The 22,811-nt window shown below is 34.6% G+C and overlaps 1 protein-coding gene across 1 annotated transcript in view; it reads right to left on the reverse strand.

The window, feature by feature from the left end:
* Positions 1 to 22,811, reverse strand: part of HECTD2 (HECT domain E3 ubiquitin protein ligase 2) — a 69,390-nt gene that overhangs the window by 23,976 nt on the left and 22,603 nt on the right. The window contains exons 3-10 of the mRNA XM_090279250.1: positions 14,585 to 14,726; positions 13,767 to 13,869; positions 13,282 to 13,371; positions 8,601 to 8,665; positions 4,844 to 4,889; positions 3,624 to 3,733; positions 2,018 to 2,166; positions 1,332 to 1,455 (exon numbers count right to left, since the gene is read on the reverse strand). Of these exons, the coding sequence (XP_090135376.1) occupies positions 1,332 to 1,455; positions 2,018 to 2,166; positions 3,624 to 3,733; positions 4,844 to 4,889; positions 8,601 to 8,665; positions 13,282 to 13,371; positions 13,767 to 13,869; positions 14,585 to 14,726 (829 nt within the window). The remainder of the gene's footprint in view (positions 1 to 1,331; positions 1,456 to 2,017; positions 2,167 to 3,623; positions 3,734 to 4,843; positions 4,890 to 8,600; positions 8,666 to 13,281; positions 13,372 to 13,766; positions 13,870 to 14,584; positions 14,727 to 22,811) is intronic.

The raw sequence follows: 22,811 nt of genomic DNA on the forward strand, positions 1-22,811 counted from the left end.
GCTCTGTATTAAAAGCTGCCATTGAAATATGCACAATAACTCTTGTTCTGTGGTTTTGTCTACAACATTACAATTATATTAAAGCAGGAGTAAAAAAACACCTTTGTAAAATAAACTTTCCCAAGAAAATATCTGCCAGACTGACTGAGGTCCCCAGAAACAGAATTCTTATTCAGTTCTGGGTGTTCATATGGACTAAGATATGTCCAGAAGGCCATTTTATGTTTTAGGCCAATTTTGGTAGAAAGGGTCCCTGGAAGCTTGAACCAATTTATGAATGATTCTGGGGTTTTGAGGTTACTTACATCCATACCATATTTCTTAGTCTCCATGAACTCTCTGGGGTATCACATGGCCTGGGAATAAATTATGTTTGGGATAGTCTTGCCGGTTTAATCCAGGCAGTAAGTGTGGATATAAGGTTCAGTGTATTAAAGAATTTGGTCAGGTGTTTTGAAATCTATTATATTATGCTAATAATTTATGGTAAAGACCTTTCTCTATCATTCATTTTTTAAATACAGTATGTAAAGGTCAACCATTTTCTTTACAGAATAAGGGAGAAAAGGAGTGGATGTATGTATGTATGTGCACATGTGTGTGATCATTGTGTTAGGTCAGGCACCGGCAAACTATGGCCCATGGGACAAATATGGCCTACCACCTGTGTTTATAAATAGTTTGTTAGGGGAGAGGGAGAGAAGGGGGATAAGTAAGGGAAGGGTTTAGTCAAAGAACCTGCATAAAAGACTCATGGACATGGACAACGGGGAGGGATATGACTGTGGGAGAGGGGGTGGGATGGGTGGGGGAGAGAAATTACGGGAAAAGGGGACAACTGTAACTGAAAAACCAAAATAAATAAATAAATAAATAAAATAAATAGTTTGTTAGGACACAGACACACCCATTCATTTACATATTGTCTAAGGCTATCTCTGTGCTACAGGAGACCAGAGGTTGTATAGCCCAAAGAATCAAAAATATTTACCATGTAGTACTTTACAGAAAAAAAATGTGTTAATCCTTTTCCTGGACAATAGCATATAGAATAAGAAGCCATAAGAAACTGCATATTAACATAGTACCTTTCCCTTCCTAAAAGGATGTTATTAATCAAACGAAAAACAAATTAACATGCATATGAATTCAAAATGTAACAGAAAAAAAATCTTTAACGAATACAATATTTCAAGGCTGAATATTTAAACTACAACTTCATATGTAAAGGCATGGCTATACTTAAATTTGTTTATACAAAATTATAACCCAGTCATTATTTTGAATAGCATTTCATTTAGTTAAGAAATCAAACGAGCTTCTGATTGTACCTGTGAGAGTTTCCAAAGCTCTGCCAGGTGTGGTATTCTTCCATGAGATCAATGTGATCCAATGTAGAGTTATAGAAATCAGTATAAGGAATAAGAGGAGGTTGAACCAAATTGTTTGCGGTATCTGTAAAGATAAATTCTAACATAATGATCTTTTCCAACATGTGCAGGATTCAGTCTACTAATAATAATAACATTTTAATGTTTACCAGGTAGCCTTTATCTATTATTATTTTAAGCAATTGTAGCTCCAAATATAAAATGTAGTTTTATTATTGTGGTCAAAATGGAGTCAACAATTTTTTGTTTTTTTTAAAGAACTTGTGGTGGGGATGATAACAGTATAGTAAAGAGAGTGCGCAGGTGGCTTTCTGTTCATTCTATTTCCCCATAAGTGTGTTCTCTGCTCGGGATCCCTCAGGAACTCATGGAAGTTTCTGTGTCCTACTACTTAGCAGGTTATATGCAGTTGATAGCCATAACACAGAATACTGCCCAATAAAAAACATAAAGCTTTTTCATGCTTATTAATTAACCGTGAACTCCATTATCAAAACAAAATAAATTACAACTCTTCTTGTCAAAGAAAGAGTTTAAAATTTAAAAATGCCTCTATAGTACTTTGAGATCCTTATGGAAATGTCTCTAACATTTAACAAAAGAAAAGATGATCGAATAAAACCTACTAAGTAAAGCCAACACTTTAGATGCTGATGGGATCCACCAGGAACATTTTGTTATAGGTGGAAATTCTTCAGGCTTTGCAGGAAACAGCCGTAAAGAAATAAATTGCAGCAATCTCTCAACCAGCTGTTTGAATCTCTTCTGGGATAATCTGGTAAAGATTTTGAAATAATCTCAATCAAAATTCACACTGTCTATTTTGGCAATATATTTGTTAGGTAGTAAAGTGCATTCTATGTGCATAAACTTTTAGAATATTACTTCAAATTCTATTTCTTAAATTGCCAAACATTTGAAAAGGTGAAAAATCTTACCTGAAATACTGTTTCTTAATTAAATAAGAAATAAACATTAACATTACTATAAAGTTAATATTAAACATTTCATTTTCAAGGCTTTCAATATTCAGTCAACCCTATTACTTGCAGACTCTGTATTTGCAAATTCGACTACTTGCTAAAGTTAATTGTAACTCTGAAATCAGTAATTGTGACACTTTTGTTGTCATTTGTGGACATGCAAACAGTGGCAAAAAATTCTAGGTGCCCAATGTGGACATTCCCAGCTGATACCGAAAAAGGCAATGCTTGGCCTTCTGTTTTAGCTCTCATACTGTAAACAAGTGGCCTTTATGCAGTTTACTTAGTGTCATGTTTTTTCCTTCTTAGTATCATGTTTTTTACATTTTTGTGCTTTTTGTTAGTGATTCTGTTGTTTTAAAATGGCCCCCAAAAGCAGTGCCAAAGTTTTATCTAGTCTTCCTAAGTACAAGAAGGATGTCATGTGCCATACAAAAAATATACTGTGTTAGACAAAATTCATTCAGACATGAGTCAGAGTGCTGTTGGCTCTAAATTCAATGTTAATGAAACAACAATTTATAGTAAATAAGATGTCTTTAAGTATAAATACAAATAAAGCAAGGTTATGTATTAGGCAGTTGATGAAAATGTTGACCTAAAGCTCACAGGAGCCTAACCCTTATTTCCTTTAGGAGCAATAGTTGTAGCATTCACTAGTTCACTGTTCGCAGTAATTTTATAGAACATACTATTGGGAATAATGAGAATCGACTATTTTAAAATTAAAATTTGAAAATATTTTGCCTCTTTAACTTTTATCAATCATGGAGAAAAGTAATTGTTAATCTGAGTATAATTCTATGAAAATAGTATAGTATAGTATATAGCTAACCTATATTTTACAATGACGCTTTGGGGAAGGAAAAGGTATCATGTAATAATAGTGAAATTTATATTGATATACAGAGAGGAAATAAAAGAATACAAATTGAAACACTAATGTCTGAGCAAATCCATTCACCATCTTTGAGATATATGAAAAACCAATGATAGGAATATGTAAAAGCAAAAGCAGTGGACAGAAATCTCAAAAAGAGCTTGCATAAGCAAAATAGTTACTTACATTAGAAACAGATTTTTAATTATCCTACATGTAGTACTAAAGTATATGCTTATAATCGCCTTTTGAGGCACTGTGAAATATAAATATCATTTCTAAGGACATGAAAACATTTCTTATATTTTACTAACATCAAACTTAAAACTGTAAGATTATAAAAGTTCTCAATATTATAGAATGATTTACTTTTTACACCACTGAACTAAGAAATGATGGTCAGCTTCCACTAAGGCAGCTATCTGTCGCAGCAAGTGAGCATAGATGACATACGTAGATGTGTTATTAAATTGAGGATTCTGAAAAAGAGATTAAAGATAACTGTGTTCAAATTTTGTTAACATGTGAAAGGAAAGACACTAAGTTTAATAAGCAAAATGGTAAATTCAGAAAACTAAATTTGAGATTATGAAAAACTAGTGAAATCCTTCAAAACAATAACCTATTTGTTTAGTTATTTAATTAACAGTTAATAGTGACCTGGAGTTCTGCTGTGGTACAGTGGCAAGAACATGGGCTTTGGAACTAAGACAGATCTGGGTATGAGAGAGCAGGGCTTATTGCTAATATGCAGTACTCAAAACCGTGGCTTCACGTTGTTTTCTAGCGTTCACTATCTCTACATATATACTTCCTTATTTTTTTTCTAATATTGCCTTTCTCCTCCTCTCAATTTCTCCTCCTTACATCTCTCAACTACTTCTTGTCTATTTTCCCCTTCCCCCACTTTTCTTTCTTGCCCTCTCCCCCTTTCTCTATCCCTACCTTGTATGTTTCCTTTCATTGGACACAATAATGAATTAAACACTATATCTTATTTAGTATTTTTTTATTTTCTTTAAATGAGATAATAATATATATGAACACCTTTTTAAATTGTAAAGAATGACACAAACATAGTATGCTAGCTATGGTAATAATATGCTTTCTTAAAAAGATAATAAAAACTAAAAATTGCTTTTCATTTGTCTGGACCTTAACTTACGTTTTCTATCTCTGAATCTGTAGTTCTCAAGAAGACAGCTTTCACAAATATAAACAACCATTTTGATTTTTCCATTCATATTCTAACAGCATTTATTGAAAATACACAGAAAAGTTGGGAACCTACTACTTAGAAAATATTCAATAGAAGAAAGTTTTGGAGCCTATTAATTCTAATGACAAGAAAGGAGATTGATTGTAGGAGGAAGATATACTTCCATTCTGTTTGTTCCTGAATATCCCAGCAGGAAGGCAAGAAGTTTATCTGTTTATTTGTTATAGCTTTAATTCTCTGGTTACAAGTAACTATAATCCAGAAAGTATCAATAATGTTGCTCAAAATAATATTTAATATTTTATATCATTTCACTTATATAATGGACTGAGATCTGGATTAGACAACAATTAAATTTTTGCTTTCTTACCTGTAAAAGTATAAAATATGCTCTAAGATCATCTTTTGTTCGTGGACTGAAAAAGAAGCATAATTGATTAGAGATTACAGCAAATAATAAAAAATGATCAATAAGTGTTTCTGTGAGAACTGAATTGATAAAAGCCAAACACTAGAGTTAAGTTAATACATATTACTATTGAGACAGTAACATATCCATAATATGCTGAGACTATAGGTTCCTTTGTGCCCACTTTAGGCTGGTTCTGAAGATATCTAAAAACTGAGTTAGGCTATTACACTTTATGAAGTAAATATCAGGATTAACTCTAGAAACAGTTAAGAGTCTGAAAAATAATTAACAATTTTAGAATACTTATGTTTTTGTTTTAATAAAGGATAACAGATCTCAAAAATATCTGTGCACTGAAAAAAGAAATTATGCCTGTGTTTATAGGTCTATACTGAAGTGACAGATGTAGTAATGACTGAAGTGACAGATGTAGAAATGTCTGCAAATTAAATCACACTTTGAATACATCTATTTCTGATTAAAAGAATCATATTTTGGCCCTGACTGGTGTGGTTTGGTTGGGTGTCGTCCTGCAAACTGAAAGGTTGCTGGTTGGATTCCCAGTCAGAGCTCCTGCCTGGGTTGCTGGTTCAGTCCCCAGTTAGAGCACTTGCTTGCGAGAGGCAACCAAATGATTTTTCTGTCTCACATTGACGTTTCTCCCCCTCTCTTTCACCCTCCCCTTCCCTCTCTCTAAAAAAAAAAGTGTGTGTGTATATATATATATATTAATTTTAAAAAGTCATATTTTGAATACCTGTGAAAAATAGCTAAATTTTTATTTTTTCCATGTCAGTTTGGATTTTCACATTTTCAAATTTAAGCAAGTTTTGTTATTCCCAAAGCTGATGAGTGTTATTCCCCATCTCAAGATCTATTAAATACACTCAACAATACTCAGAAGTGACTTCTTAGATAACAAATAGTTCATCTATATGATAACCAGATGCAATTCATGATCCTTGATCAGATCCTGGATTGAAAAATAAAACCCAGACAATAAAGAATGCTTTTAAGAAAACTGGGGAAAGATAAATGTGGACATTTTAAAGAGTATTATTAAATGAGTGTGTTTGGTGTGATATGGTATTATGGTTACAGAGAAAAATGTTATTGGGAAATACGTGCTGAAGTAATTATGGGTGAAGTGTCATGATGTCTTTCACTTAGTTTTAAAAAACTACACACATGCAGGAGAGAAAGCAAAAGCAAATATGGCAAAAAGTTAACTAGCAAATCCAGGTGAAGGGCAAATGAATTTTCATTATCTTTAATTTTCCTGTAGTTTGAAAATTTTCAAAATTAAGTGTTGGGGAAAAAAATGGTTCACTTTTAAGCATTTCCTTGAATTTCCTTTAACAAAATAAAATGACCAAATAATGATCTACTTTTCTTTTGCAGTTAGAAAACAAATATAAAAACGTAAATCACTGACCAAAATGTACTAATGACCTTTATAAAATATAAAGCTACATAATCTGAAATATATATTATATACAGTAGTCCCTCTCTATATTGTGGTTCACTTATCACGGCCTCACCGTATCGCGGGATTTTAAAAAAATATTATAATTATTTATCGCGGATTTTTCGCTATATTGCGGGATCTTGCGGTACTGCATACGTATGTTTTTAAAGTTACGTAGGTTTAAGAGTGTAGAATAAATGCAAGGTTCCTACTTTGCAGGGGTGTCTGGAATGTAATACCCACGATAAGTGAGGGAATACTGTATGTATTAAAATTAGAAAAAGTATGTATACACTTGTATACATAAACATTTATAATTAGTTATATTTCTTTGTGGAAGAATTATCTCAACTGAATAATGATTTAAATCATTTAGGTTTAAACCAAATCTAAACTATTTCTGTCTGTAATAGTCTGCATAATTCTCAGATTATTTTCTCAATGGGACTAATGTTTTGTTTTAGAAATAATATTTGAAAATATTTTAAAATGCTCAAGGCAATTCATAAATATTTAAATTCCCAGTGACAGGAGAGTCCTATTTTTTTCCCATTTAATAGCTGTGCCTTTACAATTTCCAATTTTCTGTCCCGTGCACTAGTTTTTCAGTTCCGTATACAACTCTGGGTATAGAAATTGTGGTTAAGATCACAGGCTCTTTGCCAAGCTGCCTGGGTTCCAATCCTGACTGAGGTACTTACTGGGTTAACTTTGGTAATTTACTCAACCTCTCTGTAAATTAGTTTTCTCAAGTGTAAAATGAAAATAATCGTATTACCTATTTCATAGGATTTTAGTAAAGATTCAATGAGAAAAGCATGTGAAATTGTTAGGAAGGTGCCTAGCCCTTAATAATCAATAAATAGACCTGGTTCCTGGTTGTTGTTATAATAAATACAAAATAAAATAAGATTTTCAGGTAAAGACCACGTGCTCCTCTGATACATAAGTCACATCGAATTATCATTTTAATCTGTCTTGGACACATTTTTGAAGAGCAGACAAAGAAAGCACTGAGAGTTTGCTTAGTAAAGGGGACTGAGACCCCAGTAGCGTCAGACCACTAGACTTCTTCATTCTTAGAATTCTCTTTACAGTCTAAATTTCTCTCTCCATTTTTACCAAGGCATTATTTGTTCAATCAGAAATATAAAATTCAAGGAAAATGCAAATATATTGCCGGTACTGGAATGACAAATTAGGAAAAATGCTGTTTAAATCAAAAAATCACATGAAATTTTATGTTATGATTTCAGTGATTTTAAAAGATGACTAAACAAAATCCGCAAAATGTAAACATTTTTCCTTTTTCTATACTACTATGATTTTTAAAATTTTTTCTATAATCTGGAATTTCTTTGAAAATCAGAACAACGTTATTAAAATATATAGGGTACAGTTGACATTATATTTTAGTTTGGTAATATTTTAAAACTGGTTTAATATAAACATTTGAATTATAATTCAATGGTATTCATATGGCTTTAATAGAAGCTATTATTTAAATTATAGTGCTATTTAAATAATATCAATTTAAATAATGTATGCTTTTAAAAGTATATTTTTGTGTTCTACATATTCACAGTAGAAAAGATGATCAATTGCATTGCCCATTATTCCTTATATGATCATTCAAGATTTAGTTCCAAGAAAAAATATTTCAGTAGCTAAACTTATACTTCCTTATATTAGAAATTAAAAATTTTGCTCTGGCCCTGGCCAGGTGTGTCAGCTGGTTGAAGTGTCATTTCACATACCAAAAGGTTGTAAGTCTGATAAGGGTGCGGATGGGAGGCAACTGATCGATGTTTCTCCCCCCTCCCCTTTCCCTACCTGTCTTTCTAAAATCAATAAACATATCCTCAGGTGAAGATTAAAAAAAGAAAAAATTTTTGCTCTCTCTACCAGGAAGTCCAAGGCTAAACTGAATGCCCATATTATTTCATCCTAGGTTACATGTAACACCCATCCCATATCTGTATAACACATATGTTTGTACACAATAAATTTTATGCACAATTTTAAAGGATTCAGAGATCTTCTGAAGCCCACCTATGCATTCTCCTGAGAAGTCACAAATCTCAAGTTAAAAACTTTGTTATAAATGGTTAATAACTTCTTTCTTATCTATGTGTTTATTATAACAACTAAAATTGACTCAATAAAATACATACTTATATATTAAAGATGTATGAGATGTGTAAATTAACCATTTATATTGACTAGCTAAATATTAGTTACAGTTACCCTTTCCATTCTCGTAACAGGCTGTTAATGATTCCCTTTAATACTGTCTTCTGAATGTCTTGAGGCTGTAGGCAAAAGAAAATCATAAGATAATCAGGATTAGCTACTTATATGACTTTTTATTCATTCAAGTATGAAGGTTATCTGGGCTGCTTCCAATTTTTGGCAGTTGTGAATAAGGCTGCTATAAAATTTGTGTGCAGATTTTTGGGTGGACATAAGTTTTCAAATCATTTGGGTAAACAACTAGGGCGTGACTGCTGGATCATATTGTAAACCTATGTTTAGCTGTGTAAAAAGTGAAAACACTTTTCAAAATTTGTGGGATACAGCAAACACAGTGAATGAATATTTTTGAAAAAATCTAAAATCAACAATTTAAGCTTTCAACCTTAAGAAATTAGAACAAACAGGAAATCAAATCAAAATTAAGCAGAAGAAAATACATAATAAAGGTTAGAGCAGAAGTCAATAAAATTGGAAACAGGGAATTAATAAGAGAAAAATCAATGAAACCAAATGCTGGTTTTTGGAAAAGATTAATAAAGTTGATAAACCTCTAGTCAGGCTAACCAAGAAAGGAAGATAAAAGACAGTAATTACTAATATCAATGAAAGAGGGATCATCATTACTGATCCCATGGACCTTAAAAGAACTATTATGTATAACTCTATGACCACAATTCGAAAACCTAGATAAAATGGACCAATTCTTTGGTAGATACAATCTCCCAGAACTCACACAGGGATAAATAAATAATTTGAGTAGATCTATATCTATTAAATAAACTGAATCAATAATTAATAATCTTCCAAAACAGAAAACATCAGGTCCAGAAGATTTTACTGGTGAGTTCTGAAATTTTAAGAAAGGAAGAATACCAATTCTTTACAAGTTCCTCCAAAAAAACAGAAGCAGAGAGAATCATTCCTAACTCATTCTACAGGGCCAGCATTATCCTAATACCAATCCAAAGATAATATTGCAAGAAAAAATTACATATCAGTATCACTCCTGAACACAGATATAAAATTCTCAACAAAGTATTATCAAGTCAAATCCAATAATGTATAACAAGAATTATATACCATGACCAAATGGTATTTATTCCAGGTATGCAAGGCTGGCTCAACATTTGAAAATCAATTAATGTAATTCATTACATCAATAGGCCAAAGAAGAAAAATAATATGATCATATCAATAGATACAGAAGCATTTGACAAAATCTAAAACCCATTCATGATAAAGAAAAATTAGGAATACAGGGGAATTTCCTCAATATGATAAAGAACATCTAGAAAAAACCCACAACCAACATCATTTTAATGGTAAAAAACTGGATGTTTTCATCTTGTATTTTCCCTCAGTCCTGGAATTAGCCATTTCTCTAGGGAGCTCTTATTCCTTTTTGTGAGAAATAGTATTTAGAAACCTTGTATGCTGAAATGCTCATCGCTATTGGGTGTTATTGCTTCTCGGCCCTTTCAGTGAATAGGGTTAGGTAATAAACACACACACACACACACACACACATCCATGTCCATCTACTAAAACCCCTGAGTTCATTATGATGTCTTAATACCAAAAACTAAGAAAAATTGAAGATTTGATTACAGATTTTAAAAAATCTTTAGGCTGAGGACTTCAGGCCAAGATGGAGGCTTAGACAGACATGCTTGGTCTCCCTCTACAACTAGAAAGGAATACAACTACCTCAAAACAAAAGATAACCAGAAATTCCAGAAAATAAAACTACATGGAAGCCCAACCCATGAAATTATAAACCAGTGGTGTCTGTCTGGACTGGTAGGAGGGCGAAATCAGAACCAGAACGGAAAGGTCAGGCGGCGCTGTTTGTGGTAGCAGCGGGGAGAGTGACAGTGGGAGCAATTGTGGCTGCAGTCAAGTCCTGGCAGCTCATGACCCCAATGCTAGGAAAGGCAGCCCCCCCATTGCCTCAGATGGAGAGGCCCAGAGGGCGGGGGGATGAATACCAGCCTCCCAGCGGAGAATAATGGCAGGAATCCATCTCGGACCCTCGCCCCCACACAAAGCACCACAGTGCAGCGGAAAAGGTTGGGATCACCACAGGTCACCAGGTAGTGACAAGTACACGGGGCTCCGCCCCCCACAGCCTGCCCAAGAAGCAAAGCAAAACACAAATCTGTCAAAATGAAGCAGACAACGATTGAAATCCTGGTGACGCAACTCACCAGGCAGCAGATAAGTGGTGAGGAAATAAAATCCAGAGATCAAATCAACAAGCCAGGACATAGGGAAGGAACAGTCAACCAGTGCAGAGAGAGGAAACAAAAAGTGAGGAATATGAGGAGAGGATCAGAAATCTCTAGGACAGCTATAAGAGACCAAACATTCAGATTATATGATTGCCAGAGGTCGAAGAAGAAGAACTAGAAATTGAAAAATTATGTGAAAAAATAATGAAGCAGTATTTCCTGAACTTGGGGAAGGAAATAGGCTGACAGGTCCAGGAAGCAGAGTTCCAGAAAAACAGGACCCAGGGAGAACCACTCCAAGACACATTATAATCAAATTGTAAAAAATTAAAGATAAAGAGAGAATCATGTACAAAGGGGTCCCAATTAGACTATCAGTTGATTTCTCAAGGGAGACCCTGCAGGAAAGAAGGGACTGGCAAGAACTATTCAAAGTAATGAAAATCAAAAACCTACAGCCATGAGTACTCTATCCTGCGAAACTGTCATTCAGAATAGAAGGGCAGAGAAAGTGTTTCCAGGACAAAGTAAAACTGAAGGAATTCATTAGATCCAAACCACAATTATATGAGATGTTAAAGGGACTGGTTTAGAAGAAGGAGGATCAAAACTATGAACATTAAAATGAAACCTGCATCATAAGAACCAACAACAGAAGCTAGGGAATCAAAACAAAGGCAAACTAAATAGGCAACGAGAGGGGAAAAAGACCTATAGATATGGGGAACATACTGGGGGGAGGTGAGCAGGGAGGGGAAGGGGGAGAGGGAGGGAGATGGTACAGGAATTAAGAAGCATAGTAGGAGGGAATGGAATAGACAGGAAGAGGTTGAGAAGAACTATATGCACAACCAATGGACATGGACTAAAAGGGGGGGACAACTGGAGGAAGGGGGGCCACCGGGTGGAGGGGAGCAGAGGGAAGGGAAATTGGGACAACTGTAACAGTATGATGAATAAAACATATTTAAATAAATAAATAAATAAATAAAAACAAATAAATAAAATCTTTAGGCTGAAGATATATAAGATATTGTGTATAAAGTTACTTGGCTTAGTTTTTTAAGTATGGTTATAGTATTCTTGTGAAGTACAGCTAGGTTATTTTTCCTGCTTGTACAACATTTTCCCCTCATGTTGTAGGTTTTTAATTTTGTACTGCCTATAAAACATTAACATCATTCCAAGTCAGAAGTCAGAGAAGCGTCCTAGGAGTGGAACTTTAGGTCACAATATATGCGTATGCTTAGTGTTAGCAATAATGCCAAGCAGTTTTCCAAAGTGATTGTTCTAGTTTATATTTACCTAATCAGGTTATGAAAGTTCTAATTGCTCCACAATATTGCCAATTCTGGTAAGGTTCTTAACATTTCTTTTCTTTTTACTAATTGTGAATGGATACGTAATATTATCTTTATTTCTCTGATGACAAATGTTATAAAATCCCTTTCATACAGTATATTTACTAGTGAAGTTCTGAGATCAGGAATAAGCAAAGATATCTGCTATTATTTACTTTATTCAAAACTGTACAACAGATTCTAACCAGTGCAATAAGGCAAATACTTACAACACCATATACATACATATATTCGAGGATTGGAAAGAGATAAAACTTTCATTTATCACAAACAACATGATTGTCTATGTAGAAAATCCAAATAAATCTATGATGTACTATAACAATTAATGAATGAATTTAATTTAGCAAGGTAAATAAAAATAAATATACAAAAATATTTCCATATATTAGTTACAATTAGAAAATGAAATTACATTAGCAGCAAAAAGAAAAATCAAATGCTTAGAAATAAGTGTAACAAAATATGTCAAACCTTTACTCAGAAAAGGATAAAGCATTACCAAGAGAAATTAGAGGAGATTTAAGTAATTGGAGGGCTATACCACGCTCATGGCTTGAAAGGACGTCAGTTCTTCACAAACTGATCTCTAGTAGTGGGGTTCTCAAATGTGGTCCCTGGATCAGGAGCATCAACATATCCTGGGAACTTGTTAGAAACACAGATTCTTGGGTTCTATCCCGAACATACTGAATCTGAAAACCTGTATTTTAAGAAGCCCTTCCTGTGATTCTGATACACGATAAAGTTTGACGAACAGTCGTCTTTAGAGTCAGTGCAATGCCAACACAGTCTGATAACTTACCTCCTTTTGCGTGAGTACATAAAGCATAATTTTACTTTAGCAAGTCTTCCTAAGCAAGGACTGGACAGAAATGTATTTTCTGCTTAATCTCATTGAGTTATAAAAACAAAATCAATTTAACTTTCTGAGAATTCCAACTAAATTTACTACAAAACTATATCAGAGTGATTTTTACAATATTTGTGTCAGTGATTTTTATATCTGTGTAACTGTTTTTGAAATATATAAGAGGCAAAGAATTATACTATTTGCATGTGCTCATAAATCATACTTACAGTATTAAGTAAGGCATCATATACAGCATTCACAAATTTAGCATTAATCTCAGAGTCTTCAGTGGTATTAGCTGAGGTTGTGGCATCTTTCTGCAAATTCAGTTAAAGAATTTAGTGTATATAACATTTTAAGGACTGTTCTTAGTAATATATGAACCTGCTCCTACATAACTTCTAATATTTTTAAAAGACGATAAAAAAGAACCTTTTGAGCAAAACTGCTAAACTAAAAATAAACATATGAGAATTATTTTAATAACATCCTTCCTTAAAACTGAAAGAACGGAGTCAAACATTAATATTTAGTACAAATAAAATCTATCTTTAAGATATCACTTAAGTAATATTTACTTGTGATACAAGTAATTTCAGAAAGTAATACATATATTATTTTTTAAACAGTTGCTTAAGTCAGTATTGGGAGAAAAAGAGGCAAACATTTTTTTGAAAATTAAAAATTAAAAATGTGCTTTATGTATTATTACCTTAAATGCAGCATTTAGTTCTGGGAAAGAATCAAATGTTGTTAGATAAAAATCATGTACTGCTTTCCAATCTCCTGATGACTTAGCTTTTTCTACATCTTCCCTAAAATGAAAACATACACTAACCATAAGAGAAGGAAATATTCAGATAAAACAGTATTACTTCTTTACAAATAAATGTCACCAAACATGCAATTTGAAATACTGAAGCTGAATACAGAAATATGTTCCAATTAATGCAAACATGATTTATAGATTTATAATCTTAATTAAATTAAGATATTAATTCAGCTTCAACATTCCTATTTACTTGCTTTTTAAAAAGTTCATTCTTGACATGCTCCTTACAATTCACACTCTTTCTTTGCTTCACTTCAGAGTCAAACTTCTTGGGAGATTTTACTTACATTCTGTCTGTTTTCTTATTATGCCTTAGTCCTTCAAATATCCAGCTAGATAATTTTTTAATAGTGACATAGCTTTTATAGTTTGTGTCACACAGTAGATAAAATCTTACTTTTTAAAAAGGAAACGTTCTATTATTTTGTCAATACCATTACCTCCTGCTTTCCCTGTTTTGACTCATATTCTCTTATTTAATGTTTCTTTTGCTGCAACATTATTATCTACCCCTTACCTGCTATTTATACATTTGTTTTCACCTTCCACTTGAGACATCTAGTCTCTTGTGTCTTCACTCTTGGCTAATACATTATAATGATCCACAAATTCAATTTCTCACACAAAATATTAAGCCATGTACAGTACTGACATGCAGATGACTATGTGTCCTTATACAATAGTGAGCTGAAACTTACTGGAAGTCTTTCATAGTTTTGGGCTGAATAGGAAGGGCAGGTTCTGGAGGAACCAGGGCCTTCACTTCGGAGGATAATGCATCATCTGTAGAGATACGCTGTTTTTGTCTAACATCAAGGCAAACTGGTGGTAGGTCTCTCACTGTGAAGTATAAAAAAGCATTCAGTGTAATTAATCAGAAAATGTATCCAAACTGTAAAATGCTAGGCTAACTCACTATGAACAAAAAACAAGTTATTTTGTTCAAAAGAACCTATGCATCTCTATATTCATAGCAGCACTATTTACAATAGCCAAGTGCTGGAAACAACCTAAGTGCCCATCTGTAAATGAGTGGATCAAAAAACTGTGGTACATTTACACAATGGAATACTATGCAGCAGAAAGAAAGAAGGAACTTCTACCATTTGCAACAACAGGGATGGAACTAGAGAGAATTACGCTTAGCGAAATAAGCCAGTCAATGAAAGAAAAATACCTTATGCTATCACCTATTACAGGAAACTAATGAACAACACAAACAAATGAGCAAAATAGAACCAGAGGTATGTAAACAAGGAGAAGACTAACAGTGACAAGGGGGGAGGGGGAGGGGGAGAAGGGGGTAAGGGGAAGGGTCTAGTCAAAGAACATGTATAAATGACCCATGGACATGGACAACCGGGTGGCGACTGAATGTGGGAGAAGTGGGGGGCAGGGTGCAGGGAAGTAAAAGGGGGGAAAAAGTGGGACAACTGTAATGGAAAAAAAAAATTTTAGTGGGGGAAAAATGAAAATATAAAGAATGGAAATGCAAATTCAGTGAATATTAGAAGGACAAGGATTTTCCTTCACACTGTATATTTTTCTCCCTATCTGATCCCTCCAGAGTTTAGCATTCTAAAGAAGTAAGTAATGACATGTTTCTTTGAATAAAACTAATAAGACCATTTGTTGATAGAGGTTTTATTGACCAAGACTTTGACTGGAATGTCATGCCTAAAGGAGACATGCTTGGGCTTTGGTTGTTACCAAAAAGTCCTGAGGAACTGGGACTGACTTTTGAAGGAAATAAAAGCCCATGAGATAAAAGGCCTGGTACCTTGGTTGGTTGTGCGATCCACAGCAATCTTTCCAGGGAAGGAATGAAGGTTCTTTTCCTGAAAGATGGCTAGAAGGAACCTTAAGGCACAATGGAAAACCAGAAGGACTTGGAAAAGACAGGTGTGTACAGGCAAGGCTGAATGCCAGGTATGTGGCTCAGCTTCTGTACCTTGAAGGGCCGACTGAAGGTAACCCTAAATGTTCCTTGCGTAAGTTCCAGCAAAGCAGAACTAAAGATCGTAAGTGATCATTTGCTGCTCTTGTTGTGTTTATGCAAATAAACAGGATAAATTAAAAATGGACTTAATGCAGTCCCTTTAATGACAAGGAGGATAATCGTAGGGAGAAAAATCGTGATTCAAGGAAAATCACAATGCTCAGTGGTAGACTATAAAGTAGTGCAGCTGTCTTTAAAGTTTCTTTTCATTTAAAATTTGTTTTCATTTGAAAGTTAAACTATGTCTGTGGTATCTTCAAAGATGTTTAATTTACAGGCAAGAAGAATGTCAAATGCCTTGCAACTGGATGTCTTTCCGATAAGACAGTCCTACAGATTTAGAGACTTGTTTGTTGGTTATGTTACATAAATTAACATGTGTTTTCTGTTTTCATAGAGCATAAGCCTATGATCTCATTACCTGAGTGATAGTCTGTACGTATAGGCCTCACTTAATCCTGTCTGCATCGCTGCCTCCTGAGACTGAACAGTTTGGCTGAACTAAGTGGCTGGGTTGGTGAAGTATGGGGTGGTCTGTGGGCTTCACTTTAAAACTGGTTTCTCTTTTCTATCCTAATGGCTTGGACAGAAAGAGCCCAGAGGCCTGAAAGGGGGGAAACCTAAAGTATTTCCCTCAGCCCAAACTAAGTATAATGAGCAAAAGGGTTTTGGACAGGTGAGATGTGCCTGGCACACATTCCTCCAAAGAAGCCCTTTTTTTCCCTAATGTGGGACATTGAAAAATTAATACCTGCCATTTGTCATCTAGAGGTTATGGATTGAATGATGTCTTTTAACCCTGTTGCCAAATCTGTTGCCCCCAGAATACAACAAGGATGCCAGCCTGTTAAACCAAGCACGCCGTTGTCTGGGGACAGCCAACTGACTTGGAGTCTGCACGATCCTTCCCCAAGTGGGAAGGCCAACCTCCCCTCCACACGCCTACTCTTATTAGGGATTTCTGGACCCAAGGGTAGGTAGAACAATGACCATGCCCAGCTTGAAGCAGCTAGAGGAGCTCGAGACCTTCGCCCATTGTCCTTTATAAGATTATAAAGGGTCTTAAGTCTGAGAGGAAGGGATTGTTATTTTTTATTGTTAAAATAATTAATTATTTATTTAAAAAAAGAAGAAGAAGAATATATGAAAGGGTGAAGTGGGAGAGCTTGTATTTACGACCCATGGGCATGGACTTGGGGGGAGATTGCTGTGGGAGGGTGGGGTGCTGGGCGGAGGGGAGTGAAGGGGAAAAAATTAGAACTATTGTAACAATATAATCAATAAAATATACTTAAAAAACAAACAAACAAGTTATTTTGTATTGCATTTACCTTGGAGTTGTATGACAGAAAATCTACCATAACGAAGGACACTTTCAGGAAGGTCTATTCTCCCCACCCCAACTTCTCTCACAACAAACAATTTCTTTCCCTTGCTCTTTTCCCAAAAGTTGTCCTTCAGGGAATATTTCAGTGGGGTTCAATGTTTTAATATTTATTAGCTCTTTGAATATGCCCAAATCACTTATTTGCATTTTCAGCAATTTTTTATTGGAGTTTTAGCATTTTCATGAATTTTTTTCTATTTGCATGAAACTTTGATGCATTTTTAATTTTTGCAACTATTTGCCAGTTCATTGTTTTTCTTTTTGTTGTATTTCATAACCTTTTAATTATAAAATAAAATGAATATATAAAAATCTTATAAAACAAAGGTATGGCTTAATGGATTATTACAAGGCAAACACCTCGTCAAGGAATAGGGTTACCAGCCCCTCCTTGCTCCAACTACCCATAGGTGGTATAGACTCTGCCTATTTCAATTTTAATTTTCTCAAAATTTTTTTATCTCTTTCTTCATTTCTTTTTACATTTTAAACATTTCCTCCTTTTCATTTAGTTCCTTTAAGGCATGATTCATGTTTGTTTACTTTTGTATTCCTACTATTTTTAAAAAATATTTCTAATTGTTTATTGTCACCTCATTTCTCAGTTTTTACAGTTCTTTGTTCTTCCAAGTGTCATATTTTCTTAACGAATTTTAGCTCCTCTTGAAATAGGGTTTTATCTGTTTTTTGTGGCTGTTTCTGATCTGCTCTCATTGTTTGAGCGGCTGTTTCTCTGTTTCTTATTCTCTTTTTTATTAAAATACAATTTTGTAATTAAAAATTATAGAACTTGATTTTGCTCCTTTTCTGTTGCCAATATTATTTGAAATTAGTTTTCCCAAACTTGTAGAAGGAGGTGTAGCTTCCCTTTTTGTTGTTTTTATGTGGAACTCAAACACACGGTTGCTTGCTTTTTTAGATTTTCAGGCCGTTTCCCGGTCCACTTCAAATTCAGGTATCCTCATTCCTTAACTTCTGCTGTCCCAGTGCTGCTCAAATTAATCAAATTTAATCTCAGTAGAGGGCCCTGGCCTGGAAGAGGGCTCTAGTTCATCAGTTTTGAGAATTCACAGGGGTTACATTCTCCCTTCAGCTTTAGCACGGGCCCTCTGCAACCATCTGCTCTTGGCAGAAGCCTGCCCAGTTTCAGCCTTTGATGTTAGATTGGCCTCCTGAGTGCTCCAGTGAACACCTGCTGCTTCTTCTGCAGCTCTCCTGTTCTCAGATGCCTCCTTCTGCTTACACCTGCCCGGAGCTAACACCATGGAGACCTTATGGTTTCGGTGAATGGTCCTGCTTACTCTTTTAGACCATCTGTATGTAATTATCCATATGTTAGGCCTTAAGTCTTTCATTTTATTTTTTGTTTTCTCTTACTTTTCTTGCCTTCCTGTGGGTTACTTGAACACTTTTTAGAACTTTATTTTGATTTATAGGCAGTGTTTCTGAAAATCTGCTCCAGGTATTACATTATTACATACAACTTATCACAGTCTAATGGTGTCATCAGTTTACCAGTTGAAATCATACCTCCTTCTATATTTCTTTACCCATCTCTGTTTATAACCAACTTAAGTATTATCTTTACATACATTTAGAAACACAGCAGCGTTATGTTTGTTTCCACTGTTAACCATAACTTAGAAAACATGAAAGGAAAAGGAAAGTCTATTTTATTTTCCTATTTTTTGCTTATCTTGTTCTTTCTTGATGTTTCAGAATTCCTTCTTTTACTGTTTCCTTTCTGTTTAGAGAACCTCTAAATGCATTCTTTTAGCATAGGTCTACTACAACAAATTCTTACTTTTCTTTCATCTGAGAATGTCTCAATATCCTCTGCATCCCTGGAAAGTATTTTTGCCGGGTACAGGATTCTTCTAGGTTGGCAGTTCTTTCAGCCACTTCCTTCTGGCCTCCATGGTTACTGATGAGGAATCTGCTATTATTTTAATGGTTTTCTCCTTTATAGATAAGGTGTCATGCTTCTCTAGCTGCTTTTCAATTTTTTTTCTCTCTTTAGTTTTCAGAGATTTAATTATATGTCCCAATGTGGATTTCTTTGGGTTTATCCTGTACTGGGTTTACTCAGGTTCTTGAACTTATAGGTTTATGTCTCTTGGACAAATGTAGGAAGCTTTCAGTCATTTCTTTGAGTACTTTTTCAGCCTACTCTCTTTTTTCTCAATTACAAGAATGTAACATCTTTTGTTATAGTCCCACGGGTCTCCCAACGATTCATGTTTTCTTTCCAATCTATTTGTTCTCTATTGTTCAGATTGGGTAATTTCCATTGCTCTATATTCCAGTTCATTAATTTCTGTCCTCTCATTGTGCTGTTGAGCCTCATATCCTTTAGACATTTTATTACATTGGTTATTATATTTCCTCAAGTATTAATACTTCCAAACCAATAGAATAGATTAATATCTTATGGATTCTAAATTCTACAGTAATGAAACATACATATCCAATATTTAATTCTACTCTAATGTAATCAGGATATATTGTCAAGTAAGCAAACATAGCCATATCAGTCATCACAACAGTAACATAAATATTAGGTCTTCCTTCCCTTTTTATCCACTCTCCCAATCAAGCATCTATCCTTACGGTCTATCATTGACTTCAACAGACTAAGATACATTTCATTGGTGTTAGGGTATATATTAAAGTAAATTTCATATTAAAATATAGTACAGAGATGCCAATTTCTTATACTCAACAGCAGTGGTTTTCAAACTTTACTGTATAACAGAATCACCTGGAGAACTTGATAAAACAGATTACTAGGCCCTCCCCAGTTTATGATTCAGTAGAGCTGAGTTGAGGCCCTAGAATTTACATTTCTAACTTGTTGCCAGGTGATGCTGATGCTGCCAGTGTGAGGATCACACTGAGATTCACTGTTCATCAGTTTTAGGAGAGAGCAATGAAGCTGACAGATAATTAAATTTCTTTAATTCAGTTCTATAATTGGTTTTATTTATACCCTTTATTAAATATGGCAATACCCAATTTTTAGTAATTTGTACTTTAAGCACAAATTGGACAGTTCAGTTTAATAGCAAGTAAAATTAGATAGCTCAACAAATGATTTTGTATGAATTATGTTTGAAAATTTTTATTAATGGGGAAGAAATAGATGATAAATAGTCTCCTTTCTCCAACACCAACCAGTCTTGGTACAGTTATCTTTTGAGGCTCCTCTATAATTTCTCTTCCTCTTCACCAGACTTCCCTATCCTTTCCCACACACACCTTTCCCAACCTGGCTATAAACACCCACGATTAGATACAGACAGACTCATTCAAATATAAATTAACTTAATTCACTCACAGAGCATATATACACATTTTTATACCCACTCATTTTTATTAATACCATGCTGAGGTGGAAGAGTGAAATTTAATTAGAAGAGAACTGGATTTTGGCAAAGCCTTCAAGTGGAAAGATTCTTATATAGGAGAAATAGTAATGCCTTGGCCAAGAGGATTCCAGATGAGGTTAGAACCAGAGGCCCAGATGGGAGTTATTTTTAGTTTAGAAGGTAAGTTGGACTGCAGAGTAATGTAAAATGTTAAAGTACTGTGCTAATGGAACTTGTGTCAGAAATAAAGCAGAATCCTTTGCTCACATTACTGAATGAAAGCCAAACTACAGGATGTGACATTCAGCTATGAAGAAAGGAAGAATAACAGCTCACAGCTGCTCTAATGTTCCTGAATATCACAGCATTGTTTCCAGAGAGAGGCTTTCAGCTTGTTCTCCCAGATGGTTATTAAAATCTAATTCAAAAGAGAAAATCAATAACTGTGTTGGTGAGAGATTAATTAAATCTCAAACTAATATTATAAATAGAACAAGCAAATCTTTGTTCTACTGTATGCAGCTTTTTCTGCAATATAGAATATTCTAATACACTGGAAAAGGCCAAAATATATTTATCAGTGAAAACCTGTCATTTAGGTTTCATTCAGCCAATATATGGGAACGCTCTGTGCTAACATGATAAGCAGTAATCATTTTCCCTCTCTTTTAATATAGTGTTGTCAATTTTAGTTGGTTGCTTAGAAACATTAAGTAAAACACTTGAAGCCAGTGCAAGAAGAGTAAGAGTTATGGTGGAGTCTGGCAGTATAGTTTTTTTAAATGTGAAGATCATAATACAACTATGTACAAACGTCTGAGATTATCAGGCAAATTTTGCCAGTTCATGTTTCTGTGGCGCTATAATAGGAAGTCTCCAGTTGAAAACTAGTAATATGTAGCTTTCCATACTGTAGCCACAAAAACACAGACTGTCATTTGAAATTGGCCACATGATTAGGAGACTGAAGACTGTTCCTGGCCAGCCAGCACAGATGGCAGCAGCAGCATCAGTGGAACACAAGTGTCTCCATGCAGGTTGAGAGCTCAGTAAGAGCCTGGGTCTCTGTTCCTTATCCCCGTACTGCTGGAAAGGAGATGCTGACAGAAAAGGTTTGCTGCTGGTGACACACTGTTGCAAAATGTTAGGCCCTAAATTTCATTTCAAATCATTTGTAATTCAATAAAAATGAAAAAGGCACCGGCCTTGGAAGTAAGGGACTAGGTCCTACTGCTGGACAAGTTACTAACTTTCATAACCTTTGACAAGTCATTGCAATTCTTGATGCCTCAGTTTTGACATTTTATAAAAGGAAAGAAATGGCCTAAATCAGTCATTCCCACGGTTCCATAGAACTTCACAGGCAATGGTGCTGTATGGATGTGTTTACTTAGAGCAGCTCAGCTTTTCTCTGCTTAATATAATGATGCTCTAGGAAAATGCTTGCTTTTCAAATAGTGTTTTCCCATGACAATAAAAAAATAACAAAAATAGGTTTGAAGACCACTGGTTTAATCATTTCTAACTTCCATCTCTACAACTACTGAAGAACAAAACAGACAGGACTTATAAACCAATCAAAAAGTTAAAAAATAATCTATTACAGGGAACTATGTAATGACCTATAATAGACTGCAGAAGCATGGAAACTTAATACACACCTATCATCCACACACCTGATCTTACTTATAACATTCTCTATCAGAAAAACAGGGTATCAGAAAGAAATTCTGAAGTAAGAATCAAAGATCTGGCTTCTCTTCCTGTATGTACATTTTATATTCACAATATATGGTGTTAAAATATGTCCATAAATTCTTTGATATACCTCTTCTTGAAAGATGGAATCTAATTCTTCTCCCTTTGAATATGGGCCAGACATAGTGGTCTCAGTTAACAAAAGTTGCAGAAGTGATGCTGTAGGAGTAGGTATGAAAGGCAATAAAATTTATGCTTGCCTGTCTATTTGGAGATACTCACCCTTGGAATCCAGTCACCATGCTGCGAGGAAGCCAAATAGCCAGTGAAAAAACCAGGCGTCAGTGTTCCAGCTAAAACACACCTAACGTCCAGGCCTACAGATGGCATGTGAGTGAACAAGCTCCCAGGTGATATCAGCATGGAAGACAGAAACCAAAACAAATAGACAAAAACAACTTGGAAGAATCAGA

This window comes from Furipterus horrens, unplaced genomic scaffold (assembly GCF_987537825.1).
Source record: "Furipterus horrens unplaced genomic scaffold, mFurHor1.1.pri manual_scaffold_5, whole genome shotgun sequence".
Classification (NCBI taxonomy): Eukaryota; Metazoa; Chordata; class Mammalia; order Chiroptera; family Furipteridae; genus Furipterus; species Furipterus horrens.